The sequence below is a fragment of the Pelodiscus sinensis genome, chromosome 3 (assembly GCF_052426305.1).
Source record: "Pelodiscus sinensis isolate ZL-2025 chromosome 3, ASM5242630v1, whole genome shotgun sequence".
Lineage (NCBI taxonomy): Eukaryota > Metazoa > Chordata > Testudines > Trionychidae > Pelodiscus > Pelodiscus sinensis.
The window spans coordinates 97,635,446-97,662,081 of NC_143054.1; the positions used below are offsets into that span (position 1 = coordinate 97,635,446).

Below are 26,636 nucleotides of genomic sequence, written 5' to 3' on the forward strand. Positions count from 1 at the left end.
GTATGAGAGTCTGGACAGAAAGGCTTTTAGAAGATTTGTGCTTGGTGAAAGGAATCACCTTTAGGAAGAAAACTTCTTATGAAGAACTGAGATCTTTGTTAGTGGCCACAGATGCTGCAGAAGAAATGAGAGTGCAGGATCCAGTGAGGAGATTGCAGCTGAAGTATAAGCAAGAAATTGAATCATTTTGTCTGCCAGCCCATTGGTGTGCAACCTTTTTTGATCTGCAACTCCTTCGCCGCAGGGGTCGCCAACTGCCGGGCCCACCAACCAGCCGGCCAGATCTAGGTGCCGCGCCATGGGGGCCACCAACAGCCGACCAGATCTAAGTGCCATGACCCCTGGGAAGACATCCATGATCCCCTTGGGGGTCGCGACCCAAGGGTTGCACACCACTGTGCTAGCCAAGCAGAGAGTGGCTAAGGCAAACAGAGAAGCAGCAAAAAGAAAGCAAAAGCTAGACCGAGAACATGCAGAGAGGATGTCAGAGTCAGACAGAAGAATCAGACAAGCCAGGGAGAGAACTGCCAGACTTGATCTTCAGATTAAGAAAATAGAAGAACTCTCAATCCTATTGGGAGTTCAATGTATGACTGTGCGGGTGTGTGGTGTGATTATGACATGGCAGATGTGTTTAACCATGCTGATGTCTTAACCCAGCCCCAAAGCATGTATGAATGCAACTCTTCTGTGCTACCTGTAGCTAACAGGGAGGTTTATGAAGGGGGTGCATGTGACTCTGGGCGGTTTTCTTCAGATAGCTAGTCCTACTGTGACCATGGAGACAGCGTCTCTAAATGTTTGCTGTTTGTCTATGCAGGAGAGCAGTGTGTCTGTTAGTGAGGTTTCTGAGTGCCTGTCTGATGTCTCAGAGCTGAAGCTGGAATCAGAAGCAGGGCAGAGAGAACCCAGGGGTCAGGACAATGCTTCTCTGGAGCAGGTTGCAGTGGATGGCCAGGATGAAGTCCTAACTGAGGAACAAGATAAAGTTCTTAAGGGTGATGGGTTGTTGGCTGGTGAAGCTTGTGAAACTTAATCAGCACAAAATGAAAGTGATTTGTGTGAGGGGGCTCAGGGTGAGCAGTCATTGTGTGTGGAGACTGGCAGTTTGGCTGCTGGGAGTGGCAGTGTGTCAGTGAAAGAAGCTGTGTCAGTGCCTGAGATCAGCCAGGGGTGCTGGGAAAAGGGAGAGACTGGCTCCAGTTGTCTGTCTGTGTGTGTGGCAGCAGCAGCAGCTTGCCTGTGGGGGAAGGGTTTCTTCCCAGTCCTTTGTCTGAAGAAGGTGCCTCTCAGCCTGTGATGGCTGAGAACAGTGCTGTTGTCCCAGAGTTGGTTCTGGATACAGCTAAAGCCCAGAAAGGGGATGGCCCTAGGTTGTGTCTGCTGGGGAGAATGATGTTGTGACTTGGGTAGATCCAGTCGATGTCTTGCCAGGATTCCAGAGGTCAGACAGTTCTGGTGCTTGTGTTTTGCCTGTTATTGGTGTGTTGCTGGGAGAGGGGGAAGTGGCTCTGTGTGATCAGAGTGATCCCTTAGCCGGGGCACAAGGACAGCATAAGGGTGAGTTAATTGTGGTGCCTACTGACAGTGTGGAAACTTATAGCAAAGAGAATGGTTCTTACTCTTGTTTGTGCTGGGACAGGGAACCTTCAGGGTGTCAGTCCAGAAAGCTGCAGTTTAAGCCTAAAACAACAGGATTCCATTAGTATTGAGCCAAAAATGTGGCATGAGAGAAAGTACTGTTGATGCACAATTGATATGAATTTGTTCCTATTGTTGAGGTTAACTTTTGTAACCAATATGCTGTTGTTATCAAGAATTGTAAAAATGTACAATATGCATATTCTTTTGGAAAGACCATTGAACCTGTCAAGAAATGTATCAAATGACACATAGTATGTTAAAGGGCCTTGTGATATTGACATTTCACGGTTAATGTCTGTAACTAGTCTTGGAACTTCTTATAGGACAAAGGAGATTCCAGTCATAATGTGCTGTGTGGAAAGGGAAACTGAGGCACGCCACCATTATGTTTTCATAGCTAAGTGCCAAGATGCCTACACTATGGGGAATGTGAATACCTACATTGACTCAGTGTTAATTAGATTCAAGACATTTGCCAAAGCTGGTATGGATACATTTACTATTTTCCTTAACTCTGGGCAAGGTCACATGACAGACATAGGAATCATGCTGCAAAAGCAGATCTGATCTGCTATGGTTCTTACCAAGTTTTACCTTAGGTTTATAAAACAGCGCAAGGATATTGTTATCTCTATGATAGACCTTGCAATTTTAGGCAAGCCTGGTTTTCATACACTTGTCCAGTTAATATTGGATTAGAACCTGTAATAACACAGGTTCTCTGAGTCTCTCATCAACAGCAGTTGGTACAATACTTAACCTTATGTACGTTTCTGACCATTTCATGAGCCACAAGGTGGCAGTCCTGTTGTACATAACTATTAAGCAAAGACATTACCAATGCTGCAAAAAGTTAAAAGGGCTATTGGATGCAGAGCTATGCTTAATGTTCTCTCAGGCTAGGTCTCCGCTGCAATGTTTTTATGCAAAACCCCATGGATCGTCCACACCTCAAGTGCGCCTTTGCGCAAGAAAATCAACAGTAATATGGCAGGAGAGGGTTTTTTTCCAGAGTAGGCAAACCTCCTTCTGCGAGGCATAACTCCTTTTTGCGCTACAGCTATTGCACAAAAAGGCAAGTATGGATGCTCACCAGGGGTTTCTTACGCAAGAGCTTTTTCCTATGGGAAAAAGCATAGGTGCTCTGATGGCCATTCTGTGAATGGCCATCAGAGCTTTCTTGCGCAAGAGCATCCATGCAGCATGGACGCTCTCTTGCGCAAAAGCATATTTCTTTTGCGATGTGCTTTGAGATGTGGACGTGCTCTTGCGCAAGAAGTTTTTGCACAAAAACTGTTGCACAAAAGGCTTCTTGCGCAAGAAGCATGTAGTGTAGATGTAGCCCCAGAAGCTAGATAAAAGATTTTAAGTGGGTTAATCAGAGAAAATTGCTCATGATTAATTCCTATGAGGGAATTAATTTGGATATAGAACAAATTGTCCAAATGCTGACACAGAGTTTTTAAAAATAACAATTTTAATTCAGTTTCATTAGTCCTATACAAAATCAGTACAATTTCACTGTAATTTGTTACATGAAAAATACAAAGGTTTCAGAAAGCACTAAATAAGAGCAATATACTGCACTGTAAAATACTTTCCAGACAAAGTTCTCAAAATGCTTTATAAAATTAAGGGTCACACCTCCACCAAGAGGTCGTTTATCAGATACATACTATGAGGCAGTAATGTAGGTACAGAGAGTCTAAGTGACTTTCTCCAGGGTCACATTTCAAGTCCATTTCAGAAATGGAACAAAATCCAGGAATCTCCAAAGTTTTCTAACCACTGCACAATAACCCTGGCAATAGACATTATTAGAATACTCCTATTAATCTACTTTTTCTGCTACTACATGCTTTATGTTACATTTTAAAGAGCAATGTATGTAACTGAATCAGTATATTTTGGGAAACTGGATATTGAATATAGTGCAATCACACTTCTTACGTACATGGCCACAGATCATTTCTGTCACAATAGCGAAGCCTCTGTCAGGCTCTCTAAGCAGTTATATTTTCTGCTAGCTGCAGTCACATGTAAACCTCTTAGGACTTCCACTTTCCAGATGCTTTTCTTGAACAGACAAATTTAAACAAAATAAAATAAAAACCAGGCCCCTATCTTCTCACATTACTGTGGTGTTACTGCCCTGGAAGTTAGAGGGACAAGGTGGGTGAGGTAATATATTTTATTAGACCAACTTCTGCTGGTGTGAGAGACAAGCTTTTGAGCTTGACCCGAGGAAGGGTTTTGTTTGGCTCAAAAGCTTGTCTCTGGCACCAGCAGAAATTGGTCCAATAAAAGATTTTACCTCGCCCACCTGGTCTCTCTAGTATCCTGGGTTCAGCCGCACCGCTTCAAGAACGCCTCGTGCGAATCTGTAAATGCCACTGAAGTTAAAAGCGATGTACAAAGCCACTTTGCAGAATAGCCAGGGCAGCGGCAGGTGGCAAGGCTGGGCCCGGCTCTGCCAAAGCCCGCCCCCTATAGCCCGCCTGGGGGAGCAATTCGCCGCAGCCCAAGCGGGTAGCGCTGCACAGCCCAAGCATTGCTCTCGCGCCCCGCACAGGCAGGCGGGGGCGCCTCGACTCCTCTCCGTCCTCGCTCGCCCCGCCCGGTTGCAGCAGAGAACCCCATGCGCATGCGTCCTTTTCCGGCTACGGAAAAGCCGGAAGCGCGCGCAGCGCGACCCTCACGATACTTCCGGCGGCCGTTCTAGCCGGGGCCGTCTCTATGGCCACCGCGTTTTGCGATGTTTATTGTCGCGGGGACAGGCCCCAGGACCCGGAACAACAAAGAGCGAAAGCGACGGGGCGCGTAGCAACCGGGCCGCGCGCGGCGGAGCCGGGGACACTCAACCGCCGGCCCACGCGGTAACTGCGGCCGCCGCCGACCACCCGCGGCGCTGGCCGGGGCGGGTCCGGCGCTGGGGGCGGGCGCTGTGGGGCTGGGGCGCGGGGGCCGCTGGAGGGGGTAGCAGGGGGCAGGTGCCGGCTGCGGGGGGAAGGGGAGTGAGCGCCGGTCTGGGCAGCGCCGCTGGGTCCCGCGGCCCTTCCCCAGCCCCCGAGAGCGAGCGCTGAGCTCGCGGCCCCTCTGCCGCCGCCTCCCGCAGTAAAGGCGCCTCTGGCTCCTGTGGGAGTGGGGCGAGCAGGGCACGGCGGGCTCGGGCTCTCAGCCCTGCGGCGCTCCCACGTCAGCTGCCCGATGCGTCCCTGCTGGGGCAGAGATTCCGGCAGCGCCGAACGACGCCTGGTCCCTTCCCCTTGCCCCGGTCCCAGAAAGCTAGCGCGCTGCTAAAATAACGGTGTGTGCACCGAGCACAGCTCAGGCCGCCCCCCCCCATACCCTCAATGTCCCTTTCCAAGAGAAGGGGGAAGTGAGAAGGAGGAGAACGAGACACGAGCATTTTCCATGGGAAACACTGTTTCCTGGCAACCAGTGGAGGCTTCTCAAAATAGGAAAAGACTTAACTAATCTCTTCCTCCTCACCACCACCACCACCAAAAAAAATAATAATTTTTTTTGTAAGTTCTTAAAGTAGGTTTTCTTGGTTAGTTTACCCCTTCATGACAGTGTGTTAAAATAGATAATCTAGTCCAGATGACCAGCACTGTGAAATGGAAGCTGTCAAATGATTTAGGCCTGACATCTGTGCTTTGTATTTTAACATGTATTTCTATGAAACGATTTTGGCTTAGTTTAAAAATAATAAATACTAAAAACATTACTTACTTTTTCTCCATTTATGTTGTGCATTTATATTCTGTGCTTCATTCAGTTGTCCCAAAACAAGAATCTAATTTTCTAAGAATCAGGTTTTTGGCTTTTTGTGGGTTTTTTGGTTTTTGTTTGGTTTGTGTGATGTTTTTGTTTTTTGATTCTCATGCCACAGCATAATCCAACCTAGACATTGCAACAATTACTGCAAAGGAATATTTAACACAACTTTTATAAAAAAATTAATAAATCTATCTTTATACATTTCATGAAAATATTTGAATAAATGTTAGGCTTTATAAAGCCTACTTTCCCTCCAAAACCTAGATTTTTGGATCTAAAATTCCTGACCGCGTCTCTTAGAAAAATATAAATGAATGAAACATGTTAACAATTTTCTGCTTGTAAGTACTCTGTAAAAATTAATCTAGCAGCAGCTGTTTTCAGAGGCAGTGACTTTCCTAAACTGTGAATTTGTATAGAATCACTAGCTCAGAAGAGGAGATACTTTCTTGGCAGTGTATATAATAGGGATGTTAAAAAGCGGTTAATTAGGTAACCGTGTAACCACTGAAAATCTCAGGGGTTGTACATGAGGGACTCTGATGACTGTTAATCCGGCTCTTGGCACGTATCGGCCCCACTCCTATGGAGCCAGCTGCCGCTCCACGCTGAGGGCTCTGATACAAACACATTGAGAGAGAGATGATATGGTACAAACAAAATATTACTTTAGGCATTATGATGATCACCTCTGAGCAGAAACTTTTTTTCCCACTACCCAGCTTGATAGCGTGATGATTATGATATTGACAGACAAAATATGTATCTGGTATGCTAATGAAAGGGTGAGTTCTTCACAGGCTGCTTGTCAGTCATCTAAGTAGGAAACCACTGCATGATAACTCCATATGTGTGATAAACATATTACATGCACACACACACTCATACAAACATACACCATATCCAACAGACCACCAATCAGAAGAAAGGAAAGATTGTTTCAGCCTCCTCTTTTAAAGTTTGTTTTTAGTATGTCCAGGAATTGGACTCATGAACTGCCTTCTCGCTGAGGCTGTAGAAGCATTACACAAGTGCTAGAACACACTAGAATTCTCTTGAACTCCAGTGTTGGTGAGGGATTGAGGTTTCCTAAGATTTGAGAGCGGCATAACTTACTAGTTGGCTCCTGCTACAGAGCTAGAGGGTTAGGAAGTTTTTTTTATTTTTCCTTGTGGTAAGCTAACCTTTCCCCTTAAAAATAATTTAAAAAAGAGTGCTGTGAAGCCAACATCTGTATCCCTGAAGGCTTACTTTGGCCATGAATACTTTCTGCTGAATTCAGATGACTAGTTATGTTTAAAGGAACACCTCAGCATTTAGATTAAATAATGTCCAAGTAGAATCTAAGTCTTTGCTTACGAATGAAAATAAACAGATAGTAATCTATTACAGCTAAGGATGATAACAAGAGGGTAATTGACTAATTGTATAGTCAATAGTTTGTATTGACTACAGGATTAGTCAATAAGGGGAGGTGCTCTGTCCCAGATTGTGCCATGTCCAGGAGCTACCCCCTCTGTGGCTCTGTAGTTTAAACGTAGTAGGAGACAGGCGTGCAGGCAGCCTGGCTCCTACTACGTTTAAACTGTGGAGCTGCAGCAGAGGTAGGTCCAGGCTTGCTGTGCCCCTGCATTTTAGATGTGCCTCCCCCCCCACCACCTCCTGCACCACGGAGATAGTGTTGGGGGGAACCAGTTGCTGCTTTCCCCCGATTGCTACCTCTGATATAGAGGCAGCAAGGGGGGATATGGGGAAGTGAGTAGTGGACTTGACTAGTCACGTCCCTAATTACAACTTTATTTCTGTCTTGCAAAATAAGTGTTGTAGTTTTAATCATTTCATTGCATGGCTGTTGGTGTAATAGAATGACTGTGCCATTATTAGTTAACAGCCTATGAAGACCCTAGTTCTGCAGTCAGGTCTGTATGGATTAACTCTGTAACTTCACAGGGGTCTTTCCACACCGAATCAGTTTGCATGGGCAGAGGGCTGCTCCAACTTCCCCTTTCCCCGGGTCCACTGCGTTAGTGGTGGGCCTAGGAGCATTGCAGGCAGGGGCTGCTCTGGGTGTCCGGAGCAGTGCCTGTTCATGGTGGGCCCGGGGTGGGCTGCAGGCATGAGCTGCTCCAGCCAAGGCGGAGCAGTCCTTGCCTGTGGCAGTGGACCGCTCTAACCTGGCTGTGGTGAGAGGCACACCCCCTTTATTGGTTAGCGGGTTAAATAAGAAGTAAACTTCACATTTAAATGTTTAACCAATTACATGGGACTTTACATTCCTACTTTATTGGAGCCAAGATTTTACCTTACATGTCCTATACTCTTTTGGTACCATATTTGTGCTGTTTCCCAAATATGTATAATTTAAAGAACAGTTTATATATATATATATATATATATATATATATATATATATATATACACACACACATACACATAAAACTAAATATAATTTTGCATTTTTCCTCTTGTTAAGATTGTTGATTTCTCCTTTTGTTAAAAAGGAATAACTATGAAACTGACTCTCTATTTGTCTTAAGCATGGTGGCTCACTATACTTCATTTCTACAGAATCTTTTCATTTTTCACAGTATGTGTTATACTAAAATGAATGTCTGAAGATTTTGTTTTAGTTTTCATCCCTTATTCTACTTCTTAGACTATTACTGAGACAATGACAGCTTCCTTCCTTCTCTCCCCTGCCTTGATATCACAGAAGGGAATTCTTGTTTTAGTCAGTGTCAGGTCAATATGTAATGAAAGAGCTTGTCATTATGTATATGAACCAAAGGGTGAACAAGACCTCCAACTGTGAAATTCCTGACTCTTGTTCATACTCTGAAAGAACACTAAACTATTGTTAAATAGATTGTCCAACATGCAATTGTTAATGACAGGACTTCAATCAGTATTCTACATCTGAAGATGTTTACTGTGTAATAGGGATATAAGTGACTAGTAGACTGCCCGAAAAGTCTAGGCTTATCGGGTTGTCAAGTCACAACTTGACAAGTCACTCTCCCCTTTCCCCCCCCCAGCCTTGCTGCCCCGTTTCAGAGGGGGCAGGCGAGCAGGAGCTGGTACTGGGGGAGCCAGCTTGAAAGCCGGTTCCCCCTAGCACCATCTCCACAGGGGGGCATGGGAGGCAGAGGAGCCAGAGGTGCAGCGGGGGAAACAGCATGAGCAGGAATTCAAGCAGTTCCCACTTTCCCCCAGGTTCTCCGCTGCACCTTTGCCTTTTAAATGTAGTAAGAGCCTCGGGCAGCTCAGATATTGCTTATATAACAAATGTCACTTTTTACCCAAATGACTGTCAAAAGCTATAGATTACTATTATAACGCTATAGTAAAAATTCATTTTCAGGGTTCCAGTTGAGAGAGACTTTTCTTCATCTGAATTTTCAGAGCACTGCTGATGAAAATAGGTGCATCACTGTTAAAATGTAAAACCTCAGCTTGCCAAAATCTGCACATTTTAAATTAGGGATGTCAGTGTCTAGTCGATTACATGATTAACTGATAAACCTGACATCAATGCGGGGATGGGAGGGCAGGCAGGAGCTGGTACATTCAGGAAGCAGCTTTTAAGCCAGCCCCCTGCAAGCACTGTCTCCTGCCTGTCTCCTCCCCTGTGTATAAATGTGTAACCACTAACATTTCCAGAGGTAACACGTTTACACAAATACCCAATAATTAACATCCCTAATTTAAATGGTACTTTATATTTTTGCGGATGAAATCATACAAATGGCCATAGTGGGTCAGACCAAAGGTCCATGTAGTCCAGTATCCTGTCTTCCACTGTCACCAGTGTCATGTGCCCTAGAGGGGAATGAAAAGAACATGTAAACTATCAAGTGATCTATTTCCAGTTGGTCATTCCCAGCCTCTGGTAAACAGGTACTAGACACAACATCCCTGCCCATCCTGCGTAAGAGCCATTGATGGACTTACCCTCTATGAATTCATCCAGTTCTTTTTTGAAGCCTGTTATAGTCTTGACTTTCCCAACATCCTCTCGCAAGGAGTTCCAGAGCTTGTGCATTGTGTGAAGAAATGGTATACTTGGATGATAGATTCTAAACCTAGTTAACTAATTAAATAAGCCATAAGGATTAGCCAAAATGAACTTTTTTTTCTAGTAACATCCAACATAGTAAATAGCTTAGGAATTTTCTTGTCAAATCACACTTATACTAAAAAGACAGAGTCTTGAAGAATGATACATTGCAAATTGGATTATTTAAGTTACTAACCAGTTGATCCACTCAGCCATATCCACATCAATAAGCCATATCCACAGCCCAATAAGCAGTTTTCCTTCTTATGTTTCATTCTTGCAACTTCCTGGCATCATCATCTTGCACTGCTTACACTTGACACATTTTCTTTTCTTTTTTTTACCCAGGGAATTTCTTCAAAATATTTCCAGAAAATCTCTTACTCCCAGAAGCCATGACAGTTTTTCAGTGGCAAAAGTGTGGGAGAATATAGGAAGCTGTGTGTACTGAATAATGTCTTCCTTTTTCCTTCCAGTTCACTCCACTGTTTCTTCCTGTGTTGTCTTTTCCTATATATTCTCTCCATCTTTAACACAATATCTTAATTAACTTCTCCTCTGTGCTCAGCTATGGTTCACCACCACATAAGCACAGATCAAAAACGATCCTATCCAGCTTATGTCTTTCTTTGAACATGTTACGTTTTAGTCTGCTGAAAAACAAATTGAAAGCCTAGATCTTTCAAAAAAAACAAGAGCTGGTAGTTACGCTAGACAGACTAGAGCAGGGGTGGGCAATAATTTTTGACCGGGGCCAATTCAGAAATTTGTAAAGTGGCCCTGGGCTGCCCTGAAAGGGGCAGGGTCTCAGGTGGAAGGGGTGGGGCCAGGACACTTCCCTGTTTCCCCACCGTGATTGGTCTGGGAGCGAGGGAGCATTCAAAGACTTTGCCCCCCAGAAAGAACTTCAGCTTTTCTGAACAGCTAGCGGCTCCCTCTAGGTACCCGGGCCCCTGGCAGTGGGAGGAGACTTCATGTGCTCTCCCCTGCTGCCCCCAGGTCAATCAGGGCCTGGGGACAGTGAGCACATGAAGTCTCTTGCTCCCTGCCCCTGCCCTGCAAGGAAGTGCAGTGCTTAGTCAACCAACAGCTGAGCAGCAGCTGGTGGTTGACTTTATTGTTGAGCCCCTTGTAGGGTGGGAAGAGACTTCATGCACTGCCCCGGACCCCAAGCCCTGATTGGCCTGGGTTAGGGTTAGGGAGTGCACAAAGTCTTCTCCTGCCCTGCCCCCATCCTGCAAAGAACGTGAAGCACTTAGAAGCGCCACGCCCTTTGCAGGGCAGGAGGAGATTTCCTGTTCTTCCCACCCCAGGCCAGTCTTCTCCCGCCCTGCCAGGAGTGTGTAGCACTTAGAAGCGCTGCATGCTCCTTGCAGTGCGGGGGCAGGTTGGGAGGAGGTTTTACATGCTTATCCCCTCCTCCCCGCCCCTGTGCTCTGATTGGCCTGGGGGGCAGAGAGAGTGGCAAGGTCTTTGTGGGCCGGATCAACTTCTTGGTGGGCTGGATCTGGCCCGTGGAGGCCTTTTTGCCCACCCCTGGACTATAGCCATTAATTTATGTAATGAGACTGTAAGTGTAGGTTTAGCATGTTTGTGATTTTTAATTATAAGTGTTATTTTAAATGAGAAATATAGTATTTTATTGATGTATTTAAAAAAATTGATTTAAATTTAATCTGATTTTTGTTTTGGATTTCAAAAATTAATTGATTTTTATCCACCCTGATAATAGGGCATTAATAAGCTTGAGGATATGTATAATTCACAGTAGAAAAATATTAGTTACTGTTTTTCTTTTCCCTCAACGCCCTATATGATCTTCTGTTTTCTTCTGTGCTTTCTTCCTATTCCTCACTATTCTTTGCTTTTCCTTCGGTTCTTTTACTCTCCTTCCTCCCTCCCTCCCTCCCCCCCCGACCTCCTTTTTCTTCTGCCTGGCAAGCCAAGAGCTGTGCCATAACCTTTTAGATGTAGAGCTAGCTGCAGAGTAAAATAGTCAATGATACAAAACTCCCATTTCCATATTTAAAACACATCTGCATTTTCATATGTTATTATTATATGATGGTTGCTCCTTCTATTTTGTTATCCAGCTGGAGTCCTCCACTCAAGGCATGTCTGAGAAGATTTTTGATTGGAAGTTTTGGCAGAGTGCCATGTGGTAGGGGGGCCAAGAATGCATGGCAAATTAACATTAAAAGTGCTTAGATGGAAAAGTTGATACTAACAATCTTGGTTTCCCGCTTGCTTATTTCTGATCAATATTTTGGTCTTGTCTCTGTATTTTATCTAGCAAGGAAATGTATGTGGCAGTTTCTTGTCTCATGGCCTCCTGCTTTTTTGATTAAAATGAGTCCGAATAGAGAATTTATTTTAAGGCTGACTTCTTTTCTTTGATTGTACTCTTTGCTGTTTATTGCTTTAATTCTGGATGAGGTATTACTGGATTTTCAGTATATGTATCCACAGTGGTTTGATGTACTATGGCCAAGGCTTACAATGAGCAGTGCTTGTTGTTTTTAAAGTTACAGGCTAACACTGCTACTCCTCCACATTTTACCAGTCTGTCAAGGAGGTCACAGATTCTGTGATTGATTTTCATTACCACTGCAACTTCAGGACTTGGGTGGTCAGTCCTGAGTGGTGAGGCTGAGGCTCCCATGAATTCTTGTTTATTTCCTGCAACCTATATATAACTTTTACTAAAAAATAACTATGACAACTTCTTAACCTTAACTATGGCCTCCATCTCTTGAGTTGTGGTCTGCTTTAGCTTTTGAATCTTTCCTGCAAAAATCTTGCCCATTTTACCAACTCATAATTTTTCAAGACTTTTCCTAACAAGCAGTATTACAATTTTTACTTTGTTATACTGGTAAAAATTAAGAAAATAAATTGCTGAGCTCCAGTGAGACACCCTGGGTATCTGTATTGAAACTGAGAGCATGCTTCCAGCCCTGATAGACAGATATGTGCTAGCTTCACTTAAGCTAGAAAACTGTATAGCAGTGTAGATGATGTGGCACTGGTCAATCGCCTGAGTTCAGACATTCCTGATCCCCTGGGTCTGAGTTCAGTAGCTATTAGGGATGTTAAATATCGGTTTATTGAATAGTCGAGTAACCTCATGAATTCTTATTCGTTAGTTGACTATTCTATAGTCCCTGGGGACAGGGTGGGCAGCAGTGCGGGGTACCAGTCAGGAGCTAGTCTGCAAGGAGAGCCAGTTTAAAAACCAGTTCCTCTTGAGGACTGGCTGCTTGTCGCCCTCTGCTGCTGCCTCTGATAAAGAGGCAGCAGTATGGGGTCGCAGCAGTCCCTGTCTGTGGTGGGGGGTGTGTGAAATCCCAGACCCAGGGTGAACTGGAACTGAGCCAGGCTGCCTACCCACCTGGCTCCTAATACACTTCAAATGCAGAGCCACAGTGAGGATAGGTCCTGGACCCAGCATGAGCAAGAACTGAGCCGGGCTGCAGGCCAGCCTGCTAAAAAATTTACTGGTTGGGGGGAGGGGTGGAAGGGAAATGTGTGTAGTCCATAGCATTAACCTATAAGCTTTTGGTCATCATTTAATCGGATAATTGACTACACTATTACATCCCTAGTAGCTATCATGTTAAAAATAGAAGAAGAGATGTCCTTATGGTACTGGCTAGCTACCTGAGCTCAGATCTAAGGCGTTCTCAGATCTAAGGCATTAGGCATGCCTGGCCTCAGGTGGTTAGCCCATGCCACAGTGCACGCTGTTATTGTTAGCATACTAGCTCAAGCGGAACTAGCACATATCTGTCTACTGAGGCTAGAAGGCATGGTCCCAACTTTAGGGTAGATGTAACCTTGGATATATCCTCCTTCCCCTGCCTTCTCCCTGCTTAAAAAAATCCTACCCCAAAATCTAAAAACACCCCACAAAACCAACAGGGCTGACTTTCCTATTCAGTTTTAAGGAGGATGGGTGCATGCTGGTAAAAAAAATACTAAAACAGTTGAAGTTGTAATTGCATAGTTCTATTTGAATTTAATTGTGAATGGCAATATTGTGTTGAAATAATTGATTTTTAAAAAGCAAGTCTGAAGTGGGAAATGACAGTTCTGTGTATTACTAGTAGGGCACTTGAACCCCATGATGTTTCAGAGTTAGTTTATTTTAGTTATGTTGGACTGATTTTCACAAATGAGAAACTGAATAATTCTTAAGTATGACAGAAGTTGATCCAGTAAAAAAAAGTTACCTCACTCACCTTATCTAATGTGCCAGGGTGTGTTGTTTGTAGGGGAGAAGAGTTCTGAAATAGTTCCTCTCTTATGCCAGAAACTACTTTTAACCATTTAATGGTTAAATTTCTTTTTGTATTATAGTTCCACGTTATACTGAAACAGTGTTAAGAATATAATAGAATGACAGTGTAATCAGGTACCTCTGCTCACAATTCATTCATAGCATTGAGTACACACAGAAAAGCTAATATAAGAGGAAAATACTTTTCAAGTCAGTTTATTCTTTTATTTTACGCATGTTTAATATATACAGGCAGTCCCCGGGTTACATGGATCTGACTTACATTGGATCCCTACTTACAAACGGGGTGAGGCAACCCCGCACTAGGTGCTTCCCCCCAGCAGACTAGGGAGACGCGAAGCTAGTGCCCCTCCCCCTCCCCCAGCAGACCAGGGAGATGCGGAGCGGCTTTTCTCAGGAGACACCTCAGCTTGAGAATAAAGGACTGAGGGAAGTGAGGTGTGGGAGAATAAAACAGCTCTGGAGAAATGTTTGGCTAGAGTTTCCCCTACAATATGTACCAGTTCCGACTTACATACAAATTCAACTTAAGAACAAACCTACAGTCCCTATCTTGTACGTAACCCGGGGACTGCCTGTACACAGTCTTTTAACACATGCATGTGTCTTACTATTTCAAAGGCAAATGAAAAGGCTTATAGTTCCAAAGCATAAACTTTGGAAAATATTTGATCCTTATTTTCATCTATGCTATCATTATTAGTTGAAACAGTCAAGAGAGAAACATTTTTCCTTATGTCTATATCTATCCTGCACTGACTTGAGGAAAGGTTACCAACACTCATAAGTGCATAAATCTTTTCCTTGGTGTCACAGAAATCCAAATACTTTTTTTGAATGAACAGCTTAGTATAATTAAGATTTCTTATTCTTTTAATTTTTTTGTTTTTACTTATCAGAAACTGTCATGAAAGAACTAATGATTTCACTGCATTAAAACTCATGTTTCAGTTTAGGTTACCTGTTTTCTGGTATGGAGGGTGAAAACCTGTAGTTAACACATCCCATAAATGAGTCAGAATGGCATAAAATATATTCTTCAGTTCCAGATTCTAAAACTATCTCAATTAAGGAACTAATTTACATGAAAGGGATGATTTTAGACAACTGTGTGACACAGTATTTTTAATTGCATTATTTTCTTTCTCAGAATGTGATCTTCATGGTGTGCTGGAGGGGAGTCTGAGTTTTCAACCACCCCAATGGATGCAGAGAGTGATGTTGCATTGGACATTTTAATCACAAACGTAGTGTGTGTTTTTAGAACAAGATGTCATTTAAACTTGAGAAAAATTGCATTAGAGGGAGCAAATGTGATCTACAAGCGTGATGTTGGGGTAAGGATTGTTAACATATCTCAAATGCCAAATTAGACTAGCTTTTATGCATGTTTATCAAAATAGAGCTCTATCAATATTTATACATCAGAGACAGTTGATAGTGTGAATTCTATAGTCAGTATAGCAGAACTGTGTTTAGAATAGCTGGATTCTCATCTCTTTGACTTCCAATTTCTTTCTTGTTCAGGCTTGCTGGGTTTGTGTCTGGTCATGGATACTAAATTTGAAAAGACAAATGTTGTAGTGCTTTGAAGGCATAAGAAAGTTTGTGAAATTAAATCAAATGCAGTTTTTCTGGTGCACACTAGGGATGTAATAGTGTTGTCGATTAACCGATAAGCAAAAGCTTATAGGATAATGCTATAGAGTACGTACATTTCACACACACACCCCACACACACACACACCCCACACACACACCCCACACCAGCAGTAAAAAATTTTTAGCATGCTGGCCAGCAGCCTGGCTCAGTTTTGGCTCATGCTGGGTCCAGGACCTATCCCTGCTGTGGCTCTGCTTTTAAAGCGCATTAGGAGCTGGGTGGGCAGGAAGCCCAGCTCAGTTCCAGTTTGCACCTGGTCCGGGAGCTCAGACCACCCCACCACCTCCGGACAAGGGCTACTGCCACCCCACATTGCTGCCTCTGATAAAGAAGCAGCAGCATAGGGCAACAAGCAGCCATTCTGCAAGAGGAGTTTTTTTATACTGGTTCCCCTTGCAGACCAGTTCCCACCTGGCACCCTGCACTGCTGCTGGCCCTGCCTCCAGGGGCTATAGAATAGTCAACTAACCGATGAGAATTCATGAAGTTACTTGACTATTCAATTAACCAATATTTAACATCTCTAGTGCGCACTTGCCTTATATTAAACAAGGAGAAAATCTTGTTAGGTCATCTAGTCCATTGTTTCTCAAAACTTTTTGTTACCAGAGACTGGTTTGCTGCCTTCCTAAATTTTGTCAGGGAAATTTCAGGCAGTAGCAAGAAGGCTGCCACTAACGGGTGATCTAGTCCATCTTCCTGCCCATGCAGGGGTTAGTTGGATTGGCCAGAAAAATATCCATTCTGACATGCCAAAAACTTGTCTTGAATCTTATTTATATAACCCCGTATTGTGGTTGTGCACATAGATGTGCAGGAATAAAGCAAGATGGAGGTCACTGTCCTGAAAAGCTTAATCTAATGTGTACAATTAGCTTCCATATCTAGGTAAGGGGAACAGCTTGTTAGAAAGCTATTATGCAGTCTTTTGTTTGTTAAATCTGACTGGGTCAGCATGAGTGGTGGAGGGGAAGTGCATAAGTGATGGTCATTATTGAATGCTAGTCACAGAATGAGTTTGAGGTGCTATTTTGAAGCAAGATAGTGAGGTTGGTTTGAAAGACTGGGCAGCTTCACAGGTTAGAGGAGGAGAAAAACAGTGAGAAATCAAGGTCTAGCCAAGGAAGGGTGCTTGAGGAAGCAAAAGAAAATGGGGTCTGAAATTTGGAAAAACTGAAGTTGTGTAAAACTTTGCACATAAGACCAAGGAGTTTGTCTCCTTCACAAATTCAGTCAGTGGAAAGAGTCAGAGCAGTGACATCCTAATGATAGGAGATTATTTTAGCACAATGCTACTTGCCGTAAATATAGTTTGGTTTTTTTCAACAATTTCGGTTCATTTGAGCCACCAGGCAGCCAGTTACTTTAATACAGTACTTGCTTATTGGCTAAGATTTCAGGTTTATTTTGTTCTTATCAGGAGCTGATATTGATTTAACTTTTGAAGGCAAGTAAGGAACAGTCCTCTAGGCTATAATAGATTAGAAGAAATATTTTATTTGTATTACACTTGTTTTATCATTATGAAATTGCACATACACTAATACTTATTTTTCTTCCAATTCTTTCAGAAAGTATTAATGAAGCTTAGGAAACCTAGAATTACAGCGACAATTTGGTCCTCAGGAAAAGTTATTTGCACAGGAGCCACAAGGTGAATTTCCTCTTTTATAGGAGAAGGAAAACATTGTTCCTGGATGAAACTCTTGTTCATGGCATTTGAAAATACCACTTATTTATCATGAAATCTACTGTAATATATATTATCAGCAGCTCTCATAACAACCACCTGTTCTAAAGGTTGCATGACTTTTATAGGCCATTATAAAGGCCTGTTTTCAGTTGCTGATAACTTTGCCAAACTTTAACAGCGGGCGGCAATTCTCTTTGCTGGATGTCTGTGTTGGCCTGAATTTTTTTTTAAATTTAAACTAAAACAGTTCACTCATTATTTCTGAGAATAACACTAGGGAAAATACACTGCTTTACCCAACTTAAAAAAAAAAAGTCTGACAACTTTTTCTTTGAATCTCTAGCATCTCCATGTTTTGGAGCAGGGACTTGAAACTGGAGTGTGGAGTAGAGGGGGTACTTTGTGGGCTAGGGAAGTGTTTTTTGCTGTCCCTGTGAAAATCCACCCAAATTTGGCCAAGTTCTAAAGCCTGGGGGAAAAAAATCTCCATTTGCTTCTTCGATTTAGCAGCTATATTCTCTGAAAAGTTGGTCTTCTCTTGGCATGCTGTGCCCAGAACTGAGCATGATTTTCCCTATAATTACAGCTCTGGGTTGCGCCATATCTGGATCCTGGCACCTGTCCGGGGAGCCTCTCTCTTTTGTGTTTTCCATGACCTTCTGCTTGGGACCAGGCAGTTGGAGCAGGTTGCCACCTGACTCCAATGCAGAGAGGACAAGGGACTGGATTGGGACAAAGAGCCAAGGGGTGGAGGAAAAGAGGGAGACTGAAATTGATGGTTGGTGAAAGGGAGGAGTGGAGTCTCAAATTTAGGGTCGGAGGGCACTGGGACTGGCTGGGCAAGGGGACTGAAATGAAACAGGGATCTGCAGACAAGTCTCCTTCAATACACAACCCTGATTTATCCCCAGAGCAGGTCTCTTCTGTGCACTGAATGAAGCAAGGATTCTGTGAAAAATATAGTATTGATCATGTAATTGTGGAAAACTATAATAGAATACAGTGGTTCCCAAATTTTTACTTAAGCAACCCATCAGCTGTATTTTGCCTTTTTAGGGGACACATCATTACTCACCCTAACTCCCTTTCATCACCTTCTCGACTCTCCAACTTCCTATTTCTTCTTCCAGCTCCCTGCTTAGCTCTCTCTAGCACCCATGCCCATGCTGTTGCCCCATCTGGCCCCTCTCTTCCTGTAGCTAGGTCACAATTGCTACCAAGTTGCTGACTGCCTGATATTGGCTTCAGCTACTTCCTCCATGCTGCTGCTGCTGCTGCCCAAATTCCTTTTTCAGGATAGTCATAATGCATGCACACAAGGGGGCTGATTTCATATGTACAGGCTACCTCAACATTGGCATGTCTTCAATTGATTGTGCATTTTCATGTTCTTTATAGTTTGTATGTGATTACATATGTAAGTATGTAAATGTGTATATGTATACGTGTTAAAATTTTAGTTCTGCTTCAGTAACTATTAGTAAAATGAGCTGCTTGTTATCTCTCTGTAAATTATAGTGAAGAAGAAGCTAAATTTGGTGCCAGAAGATTAGCTCGTAGTTTGCAGAAACTAGGTTTTCAGGTAATGATCTTCCTTCTGATAACCTTCTCTTTTAGGGTGAATAGTGGTATATGTTTATATTTCTGTTGATAGTTGGTATCCTGTTTGGACCTTTCAGAACTGATAGTTACAAATGCTATAACAATTTCACAACCAATATTTTCTCGCTCAGATTCTTATTGTGTGGCAACACAATAAGTTATCTTGAGATTGCATTTCTGTAAGTGTATTTAGGGCTCCCACATGATTGTTCAGCATCATGCTTGCTTATCAGCCAATGAACAGAAATTTGTTTCAAGAGGTTGGGTAAAGTAGTCACCTTCAAATATAGATATATATGTATAATATATGTGTGTGCATATGTCCTCTTTATACTCAATTTGCCCCATCCATTTGTAAAACATGCTGAATAACGTAAATAGAGTTGTCATATGAAAAGAAAAAAATTCCCAATGGATCTAGTTTTAGGATAGTCATTACGGTAAATAGTTCCTAATTGCTACAAGCTTGATTTTTTTCTTAATGTAAACTAAAGCAAGTAGCTATCGTCTAGTTAGTTAGACTGTGCACTGGGACCAGGATTTACTCCTTAGTTGACACACAAAAAATGGAACTCATCTTTGCCTGAACTTTAGTCAGTTACATCTACTAGTCAGCTGCAAAGTATTCTGCAGGAAGTGACTTAGACTTGGCTGGTAGAGCCATTCAGTTTGGTGTTTGTTCCTGGAGCAGAAGGGCATGTAATGATGTTTTAGAGCTAGTATGCAATCTGTTGCTCTAATTTTAATTAATTAAATCAACCATTACATGCCTGCTAGTAAATTTGATAGACATCAGAGTGATGATTTGAAAGTAAGAATGGCCTCCTTCCAAGGCTATTCAGCATATAAAATGGCCACCAAATTTTGGGGGGGAGACAATCAATACACAGCAACTCTTTGTATCCTAAGTGCATGAAATCAAATTGAAAAACTGAGTCACATGGCTATAAAATATTAGCTATCATGTAAAAGTGATAATGGTGGAGCAGAATGTTGAATTAAGTCAGATAAAATATATGTTTATGTAAAGCTTTAGTGATGGGTTTATAGGAAATAAACACGTTTACGTACAGAAACAGATTAATATGGTTGAGTTTTATTTAAAGAGTGACCATTATAGGCAGAACACATGTTGATGTATAAATTAATACTGCACAAGCATTTCCATTCTAAGGGGTCATTTTCATCTGCTTGTAATTTAACTGTTCAAACTGAAATTTGGTAGGCTTATTCTCTGAATATATTTTATTTAATGTTTGAACAAAAATGGTTCTTCATTTTGTATTAAGAGTTTCAGGAAAATCTCTCACTATTGCATTGGCTTTCTGAACTGTGAGAGAAACTGTTAAATAAAATAACAAAAAGCTGTTAATATGAGCAAGCTATGTAATACCTCAGTAGGTTCTAGTAACATTGAAAACCAGACTTTCCCTATGTCATTTATTTTGGTATTTCATTAATAATTAGTTTAGTTAATTTTTAACTTAGTTGCAAGTGCTTATTACAATATTATAGACCATACATATTCATTCTAAATGTAATTGAGTCTACACAAAAAAGCAGTTGTGTTTATTTTTTGCTAGACTAATTATTGGATTACAAATATAGTTCTGAACTAAATTAGGTATTTTAAAATTTACCCTAATTCTGTTTGGATTTCTTCTCTTAGCAACTTTGTGTTTAACATGCTGGGTTTTATTGGTTGAAATAATCAAATTTATTCTTGTTCTCTTTTTCTCTCCAAAAGGTAATTTTCACAGATTTTAAGGTTGTCAATGTTTTAGCAGTGTGCAACATGCCCTTTGAAATCAGATTGCCAGAATTTACGAAGAATAATAGACCTCATGCTAGGTACAGTAGGTCTTAAGAAAACTCTAATCTTTTGCTTCAATTTTTCAGCTTTTTATTGGCAAATATAGAAGTACCTTTGACAATCTTTTCTGTTTTCTAGTTATGAACCGGAGCTTCATCCTGCAGTGTGTTACAGAATAAAACCTCTCAGAGCTACCTTACAGATTTTTTCAACAGGAAGTATCACAGTAACGGGTACTTTATGATGCCAAAATAAATATTTAAGTTACTTTCTTTCATGAGAGTTCAGTTAGACTTTCAAAGCAACAGAGAGACAGGCATGTCAGATTTCATTTGTACTTAATGCTGCCAGATAATTTGTCTTTCAGTGAAAGTGCCTGAATAGCTGTGGGAGAATGTAATACTCCCAGCAGATCAAATATGTTTGTTGTATACAAGTGGTGTAATCAGTTTCTGGGAAGATGAGGCATAGAAGAAAACTGAGTTTATATTCCAGAAACACGGGATATTTGCTTGTTTAATTAAGGATTCTAAAACTTTAACCTGCTCATTTTTCTTCTGTATGGTCCCATAAACTACTGCTGTTCTAGCAACAATTCCTATCACAGGCATGCACCTTGCTCCTAGAGAGGCACAGTCAGTATAAAATGGCAACATAATCCTAGTGGGTGTTAGAGAGTGCTCTGTTTCAGGTTTTGGTTCTAGTCTATCTCATATTTTGGTAATCTTCTTCCTGCCCCTGGTTGAATGGAATATTACACACAACCTTGGCTAGAAACTTAAAATGAAATAAACAACTAAAATACTTGTGGTGAAACCAGCCATCTAAAGGATTTCCTTAGTTATTGGAACTTTTATATTGACTTTAGTTCTGAAATTTAAAAAAAAATCTTGGAAGCTGTATGCTGCCTTTCTCCTTCCCATCTATTTCTACTTGAAATTCTCTGCTCCATATCTCAGGAATGTTTTTACTATGTTTTCCAGATGTGCAGAAACATCAGCTGAGAGCACACACACCTGTTAAAATGGGGCAGGGGAGGAATGAATTAAAGATGCAAAAACTGAGGGAAATAGAGCTTTGATACACATGAGGTGGAATACTAAATTTCTTTTGATTGGAAATGATAGATAAGATACTGGTATTTAAAATCATGCTTAGGGACACTTGTATTAGGGGGAATTATGGGATCCATACAAATATCTAACATTTTATATAATATAGTTCTTTTAATTGCAGTCATTACAACTAAACCCCACAAACATCCAAAATAGAAATCTACCCAAAATGTAAATGTTCCAGCAAGATAGCCTGAACTAGTGACAGCCAAACATAGAGAAAAATGACTTTTCAAATAAATGGGAAGCTTTAATGTTCCCAGAAGTGTAGCCAACTTATTGAACAATGATTTAACTTTTGTATTTGATAACAAGGAACCTCTGTTAAAAATCAGGAGAAATACTTTCTGTTAAAAAATGCGGGGGTGGGGAGAGCTGCAGGTTAGATGTAGAGAGAAAAAGAAATGAAGAAGCTTGAGGAAGAGTCATAAACTCCAGCTTTCCTTCCCCTAAAATGAGTACTGGGTTTCTGCAACTTTTCTCTTCTCTTTCTGAGCTAATCTCCACAATCCTCTGTCTTGCTGTGTAGGATCCCTTCCAGGACTTCAGCTTTGGGAGGATCACTATTGTCCTTGCAAGACCCATTTACCTATTTACGCTGTTTCTGCTTTTCACAGCCTGTTGGATATTACTGGGCATTGCTTTCTAGGGGTGTGTTTACACAGCACCCTAAACTCGAAATAAGATGCGCAATTTGAGCTAAGCAAATTGCATATCTTAACTCGAATCTATTTTGAAATATGCAATTTTGAAATTTTGCGCCTCTACATAGCGCCAAATTTAAAAATAACAAGCTATTTCGAGCCATCTCTTATCCCTCGTGCAACAAGGTTTACCGGGATGGCGAAATAGCAAGCCTGTTATTTTGAAAAATATTTCTGGTGTTCCAAAATAGCCATGCAGTGTAGACATATCCTAGAACTTCATATTTCTATAGTAGCTGACAAATTGAAATGAGTTGCAGTGCATTCAGTAGTGCCTGCCTGGAAAGCAGAGCATGTAGACTGATCGGCCTTGTATAATCCTCACAGAGTTTGAAATAGGAGAAGGACCCTCTTCCTCATGTATTTTCTTATTTTCATAAATGTGCAAAAAAGCACTAAAGTTATATTTCCTGAAATTTGTACATAAATAGGATATGCAAAGATTTGTGATCACTTTAAAGATCACTACTTCAAAAAGAAACATCTGAAATCCTCTTGTCTTTGCTGATGAAACCATTATTTCATCAAGTCTGGTATCCTGTCTCTGGCCATGGCCAATAGCTCATGTTTCACAGGAATGCAGAAAATCCTCCCCAAATTCGCTCAGCCAAACTGGTAATGTTATCCATGCAGCAGGGAAGGGCCCCAGCAGTAATCAGTTTATGCCATGAAACATGTGACTTGATTACCCTTGCTCTAGTTTTCATTTATGCAATTGTTTATGGTCTTAAAATTATGCAGGTCATTATATATTGTGCTATGATATTTGATATTGACTTTGAGAGGCAATGAATACAAGTTCTCTGAAATATTATTGTATTTATCTTTTTTTGCCTAAAATACTGACTATTTTTATTGGGTGTACGTCTACACTGCATGGCTATTTATGGATACTTCAGTGTCTACACAAGCTGCCCGTTATTTCAAAATATTTTTCAAAATAACGAGCACACTATTTCGCCATCCTACTAAACCTGATTGCATGAGGGTTAACGGATGGCTGTGTAGACGTGCCAAATTCAAAATAAGCCATTTCAAAATAGATTTGAGATAAGATATGCAGTTTGGGTACAGGAAGGAGCTCTGAGCTGGTGCAGAGTATTAGGATGCAGCAGGATGAGAGGTGTGTGGTTTAGGAGGAAGTTTAATATAGGAGGGTGCTCTGGTCTGGGGCAGGGAATTGGGGTATGCAGGGCCTGAGAGGGAATTTAGGTGCAAGAGGGCATTCTGACCTGGAGCAGGGGATTGAGGTGTGGGAGGGAGTGTGAGGTGCAGTCTCTGTCCAGGAGGTGCTTACCACAGGTAAGAACCTCCTCTCACCCCTGACAGGGATGCCTTGTGTAAGTGCCACTGCTGGACTTTTAGAAGATTGTAAGAGGATGGCCAAAGAGCCTCATATGGTGTTATAGCCACAATTGCCAGGAATTATGGCAGGTCAGACAAAAATGTTATACAGATCAGATGTGGCCCATGGGCTGAATTTTGCACACCCTTGGTTCAGATGATAACCTGAGAATGCTCCACATTTGAGGCAATAACCAGATCTTGGGCTAAAGATTTTGTCTTGAGATTGATGGCAGAGGTATTCAATAAACCAAATTACAAAGTTACAGGCTCATCAGGTTGTACTGAGCTGTCTAATTTTGTTTGAAAGACCTAGTTTAAAATCTGTCACTTACAAATAGTTTCCTTTGTTAGTTCAATGAAATGAGAAATTGAAATGATCATCATTTGCGGTGGGTATACAAGTTCTGGAGAACAGTAGTAAATCAGAAGGCATATGGTATGCTTACTAGCCCCCATCTTTTTCAGGATTCTTATATTCCAGTGTACTAGAAGGTAGGGATGTTAGCATATAGTTGTGTAAACAGGTAACAGAGAAGCCTAGGTTTTTGGTAAATCCAAATGACTACACACACTCTTCTCCCTTGGTGCCTCTGTATCAGAGGTGGGAGGCGGATGCTGGAGCCGGTTTTTAAGCAGCCTCTCCACGAGCAACGGAGCCTGTGGAGCTGCCTCTGATAGAGAGGCAGCAGCATGAACGGGGTGGGGGGCAAGCAAAAGCTGGTATACATGGGAAGCTGGCTTTCAAGCTGGATCCCCATGTGTGCTAGCTCTGCGGAGCCCCCTACCTCTCCCCTTGCTGCCTCCAACAGAGGCAGCGGGAGGGGTGGCCAGCTGGGAGCTGGTGCTTGTGGGGCTCTGTAGAGCCATATCTTCTCCCTCCTCCCCTGCTGTGCTGCTGTATCAGAGGCAGCAGCGCAGGGGTGAGGCAGGTGGGACACTGGCGGACAGACGCTATTGCCTCTCCACACAGCTGCTTCTGTATCAGAGGCAGTAGTGCCTGATGGCAGGGGGCTCCCCAGGAGTGGGGCTGGGAGTGCACTGGCTGCTGGCCCTGCCCCTGGGGACTATCAAATAATTGTGTAACTGATAAGATTTGGTGCAGTTACACGATTATTCAATTACATTCTATCTAACATCCCTAGTAGAGAGTATATAATTTTTATAAGTAGTTTGTAGTTATTAATTTCTAATCTAGTCAATAACCAGTTTAAATGTCATTTTAGGCTCTAGGAGCTGCATATTATTTTCTTCCTCTAAGTACATAGCAGCTTTCTTGAATATGAAAAGAGGGGTGTCTATATTGTAATGTTGTTAGCTAATATATTCTGAATGTTTTTTGAGATATCGTTACATTCTTGCTTTTTTAATGCCCTGACTGTTTCCTCTCTCTTCTCTCCATTTATTAAATGTCTCAGGGCCAAACGTTAAGGCTGTTGCCAGTGCTGTGGAACAGATTTACCCATTCGTGTTTGAAAGCAGGAAAGAAATTTTATAATTCACCACTTAATGGTTAGGTTCCCTAACCAAGCACCTTTAAAGACTGCTGCACATTGGACTAAATGCAAAAAGGAAAACTGGACCAACGGTAGCTGAGGAAATACAGACTCTTTTACTTGTTCATGGCCACAGTGTAAACTCCAGTCCCTTTGGATTTTATTTTGAACAGTGCTGTATTGTAAAAACGGAAGTTTACAAAATATGAAATTGCTGCTTTTAAAAAGACATTCTATTTATTTTTGCAGTAATTTCTGTGTATTCATAAGCAGACCTGTCACGATGTGCACTACCTTTCAAACATTTTTTTTTTAGTTTGAGCTTGTGTTTTATTTGTGAATAGTCTTTTACATTTTTGTATGATGAATATTGGGCACCAAAGAAGCTGTAAAAGTTATCTTTTTCACTTGATGAATGTGCACAAATAAAAATTTGGAAAATAGCTCTCTTAATACTGTTGTTATATTCCTTTCCCCTTTTTCTATTACCATTAAAATTGTATAATTGTGAATTAATTTGGAAATAATGTAAGTATAGTTTTTGCTGATACTTGTTCCTACTTTAGTGTGTGTGAGAGTGTGAGTGAAGTAATATGCAGAGGGCTAGACTGAAATCAGTGGTAGATGCATATAGTATATCAGAGGGCAGAATTTGGTTTGCTATATTCTTAGTTCTTTTAACTGAATGCCAGATTTTAACTGTTTTCTTGCTGTCATGTTGGAGAGACTATGCTTTTAAGCATGATGGCCTGCACTGCTGAGCTTTCATCTTTAGGTGATCGAGACCGCTTACTTCTGAAGAAGCCTCAGTAGAAAAATGAATAGCCCTTAAATATTGGCTGGGCATGAAAAAGGAGCCATCTTGTGAACTGATGACTGACCATGAAGAAAGATCATCATCTTGAAGCAAAAGCAATGTAATTACCATGCTAATCCAGTTCTAGGCTATATCTGAAGGACTAAATCCTATGTCATATTGGTACTGTATAATAGTATTACCCTGACAAGAACTTCAGCAAGCTGCAAAGCTTGGCTTTTGGTATCTAATTTCATTAGTATTAATTTTGGACTTGGAAACCAGTATTTATCCTCTTAATACGTGCACATATGGAACATAGGAAGGTTGCATACTTAAAATAAACAAAAATGTTACTTTTAAAAGCTACAATAAATATGTATAAATGTATATATGTCTATTTTCCCCTGTCTGAACCTTGAGAAATCAACATAAAGTGCACATTTGGTGCTGCAGGTAGTGTACAACCTTAACATGAGTCAGAAAAAATACTGTGAACTTCTATAGTACACTAAGTACATAAATGTGAAACAAAAGTAGAGCACCCTAAAGGAAGCATAGCAACCTCTCCTTTATCCTACATGTGGAGAGGAAATGCAAAGAGTTGGAAACATCCACTTATGTGG

The 26,636-nt window shown here is 41.6% G+C and overlaps 1 protein-coding gene across 1 annotated transcript; it reads left to right on the forward strand.

Moving 5' to 3' along the window:
* Window positions 1–4,321: 4,321 nt before the first annotated feature.
* Window positions 4,322–26,400, forward strand: TBPL1 (TATA-box binding protein like 1). The gene is made up of 7 exons (XM_075924217.2): window positions 4,322–4,520; window positions 14,935–15,121; window positions 17,019–17,101; window positions 18,659–18,722; window positions 20,490–20,593; window positions 20,694–20,788; window positions 25,137–26,400. Exons 2-7 carry the CDS (start codon window positions 14,987–14,989, stop codon window positions 25,214–25,216), a joined length of 561 nt encoding a protein of 186 aa, XP_075780332.1. The 5' UTR covers window positions 4,322–4,520; window positions 14,935–14,986; the 3' UTR covers window positions 25,217–26,400.
* Window positions 26,401–26,636: the final 236 nt, after the last annotated feature.

What these genes read in the sequence shown, in the direction of transcription:
- TBPL1 (XM_075924217.2), top strand. Translation starts at nt 14,987, where the DNA reads ATGGATGCAGAGAGTGATGTTGCATTGGACATTTTAATCACAAACGTA. An exon ending in TCTACAAGCGTGATGTTGGG is followed by an intron (nt 15,122 to 17,018) that starts GTAAGGATTGTT and finishes CAATTCTTTCAG; the next exon opens with AAAGTATTAATGAAGCTTAG. An exon ending in AGGAAGTATCACAGTAACGG is followed by an intron (nt 20,789 to 25,136) that starts GTACTTTATGAT and finishes TAAATGTCTCAG; the next exon opens with GGCCAAACGTTAAGGCTGTT.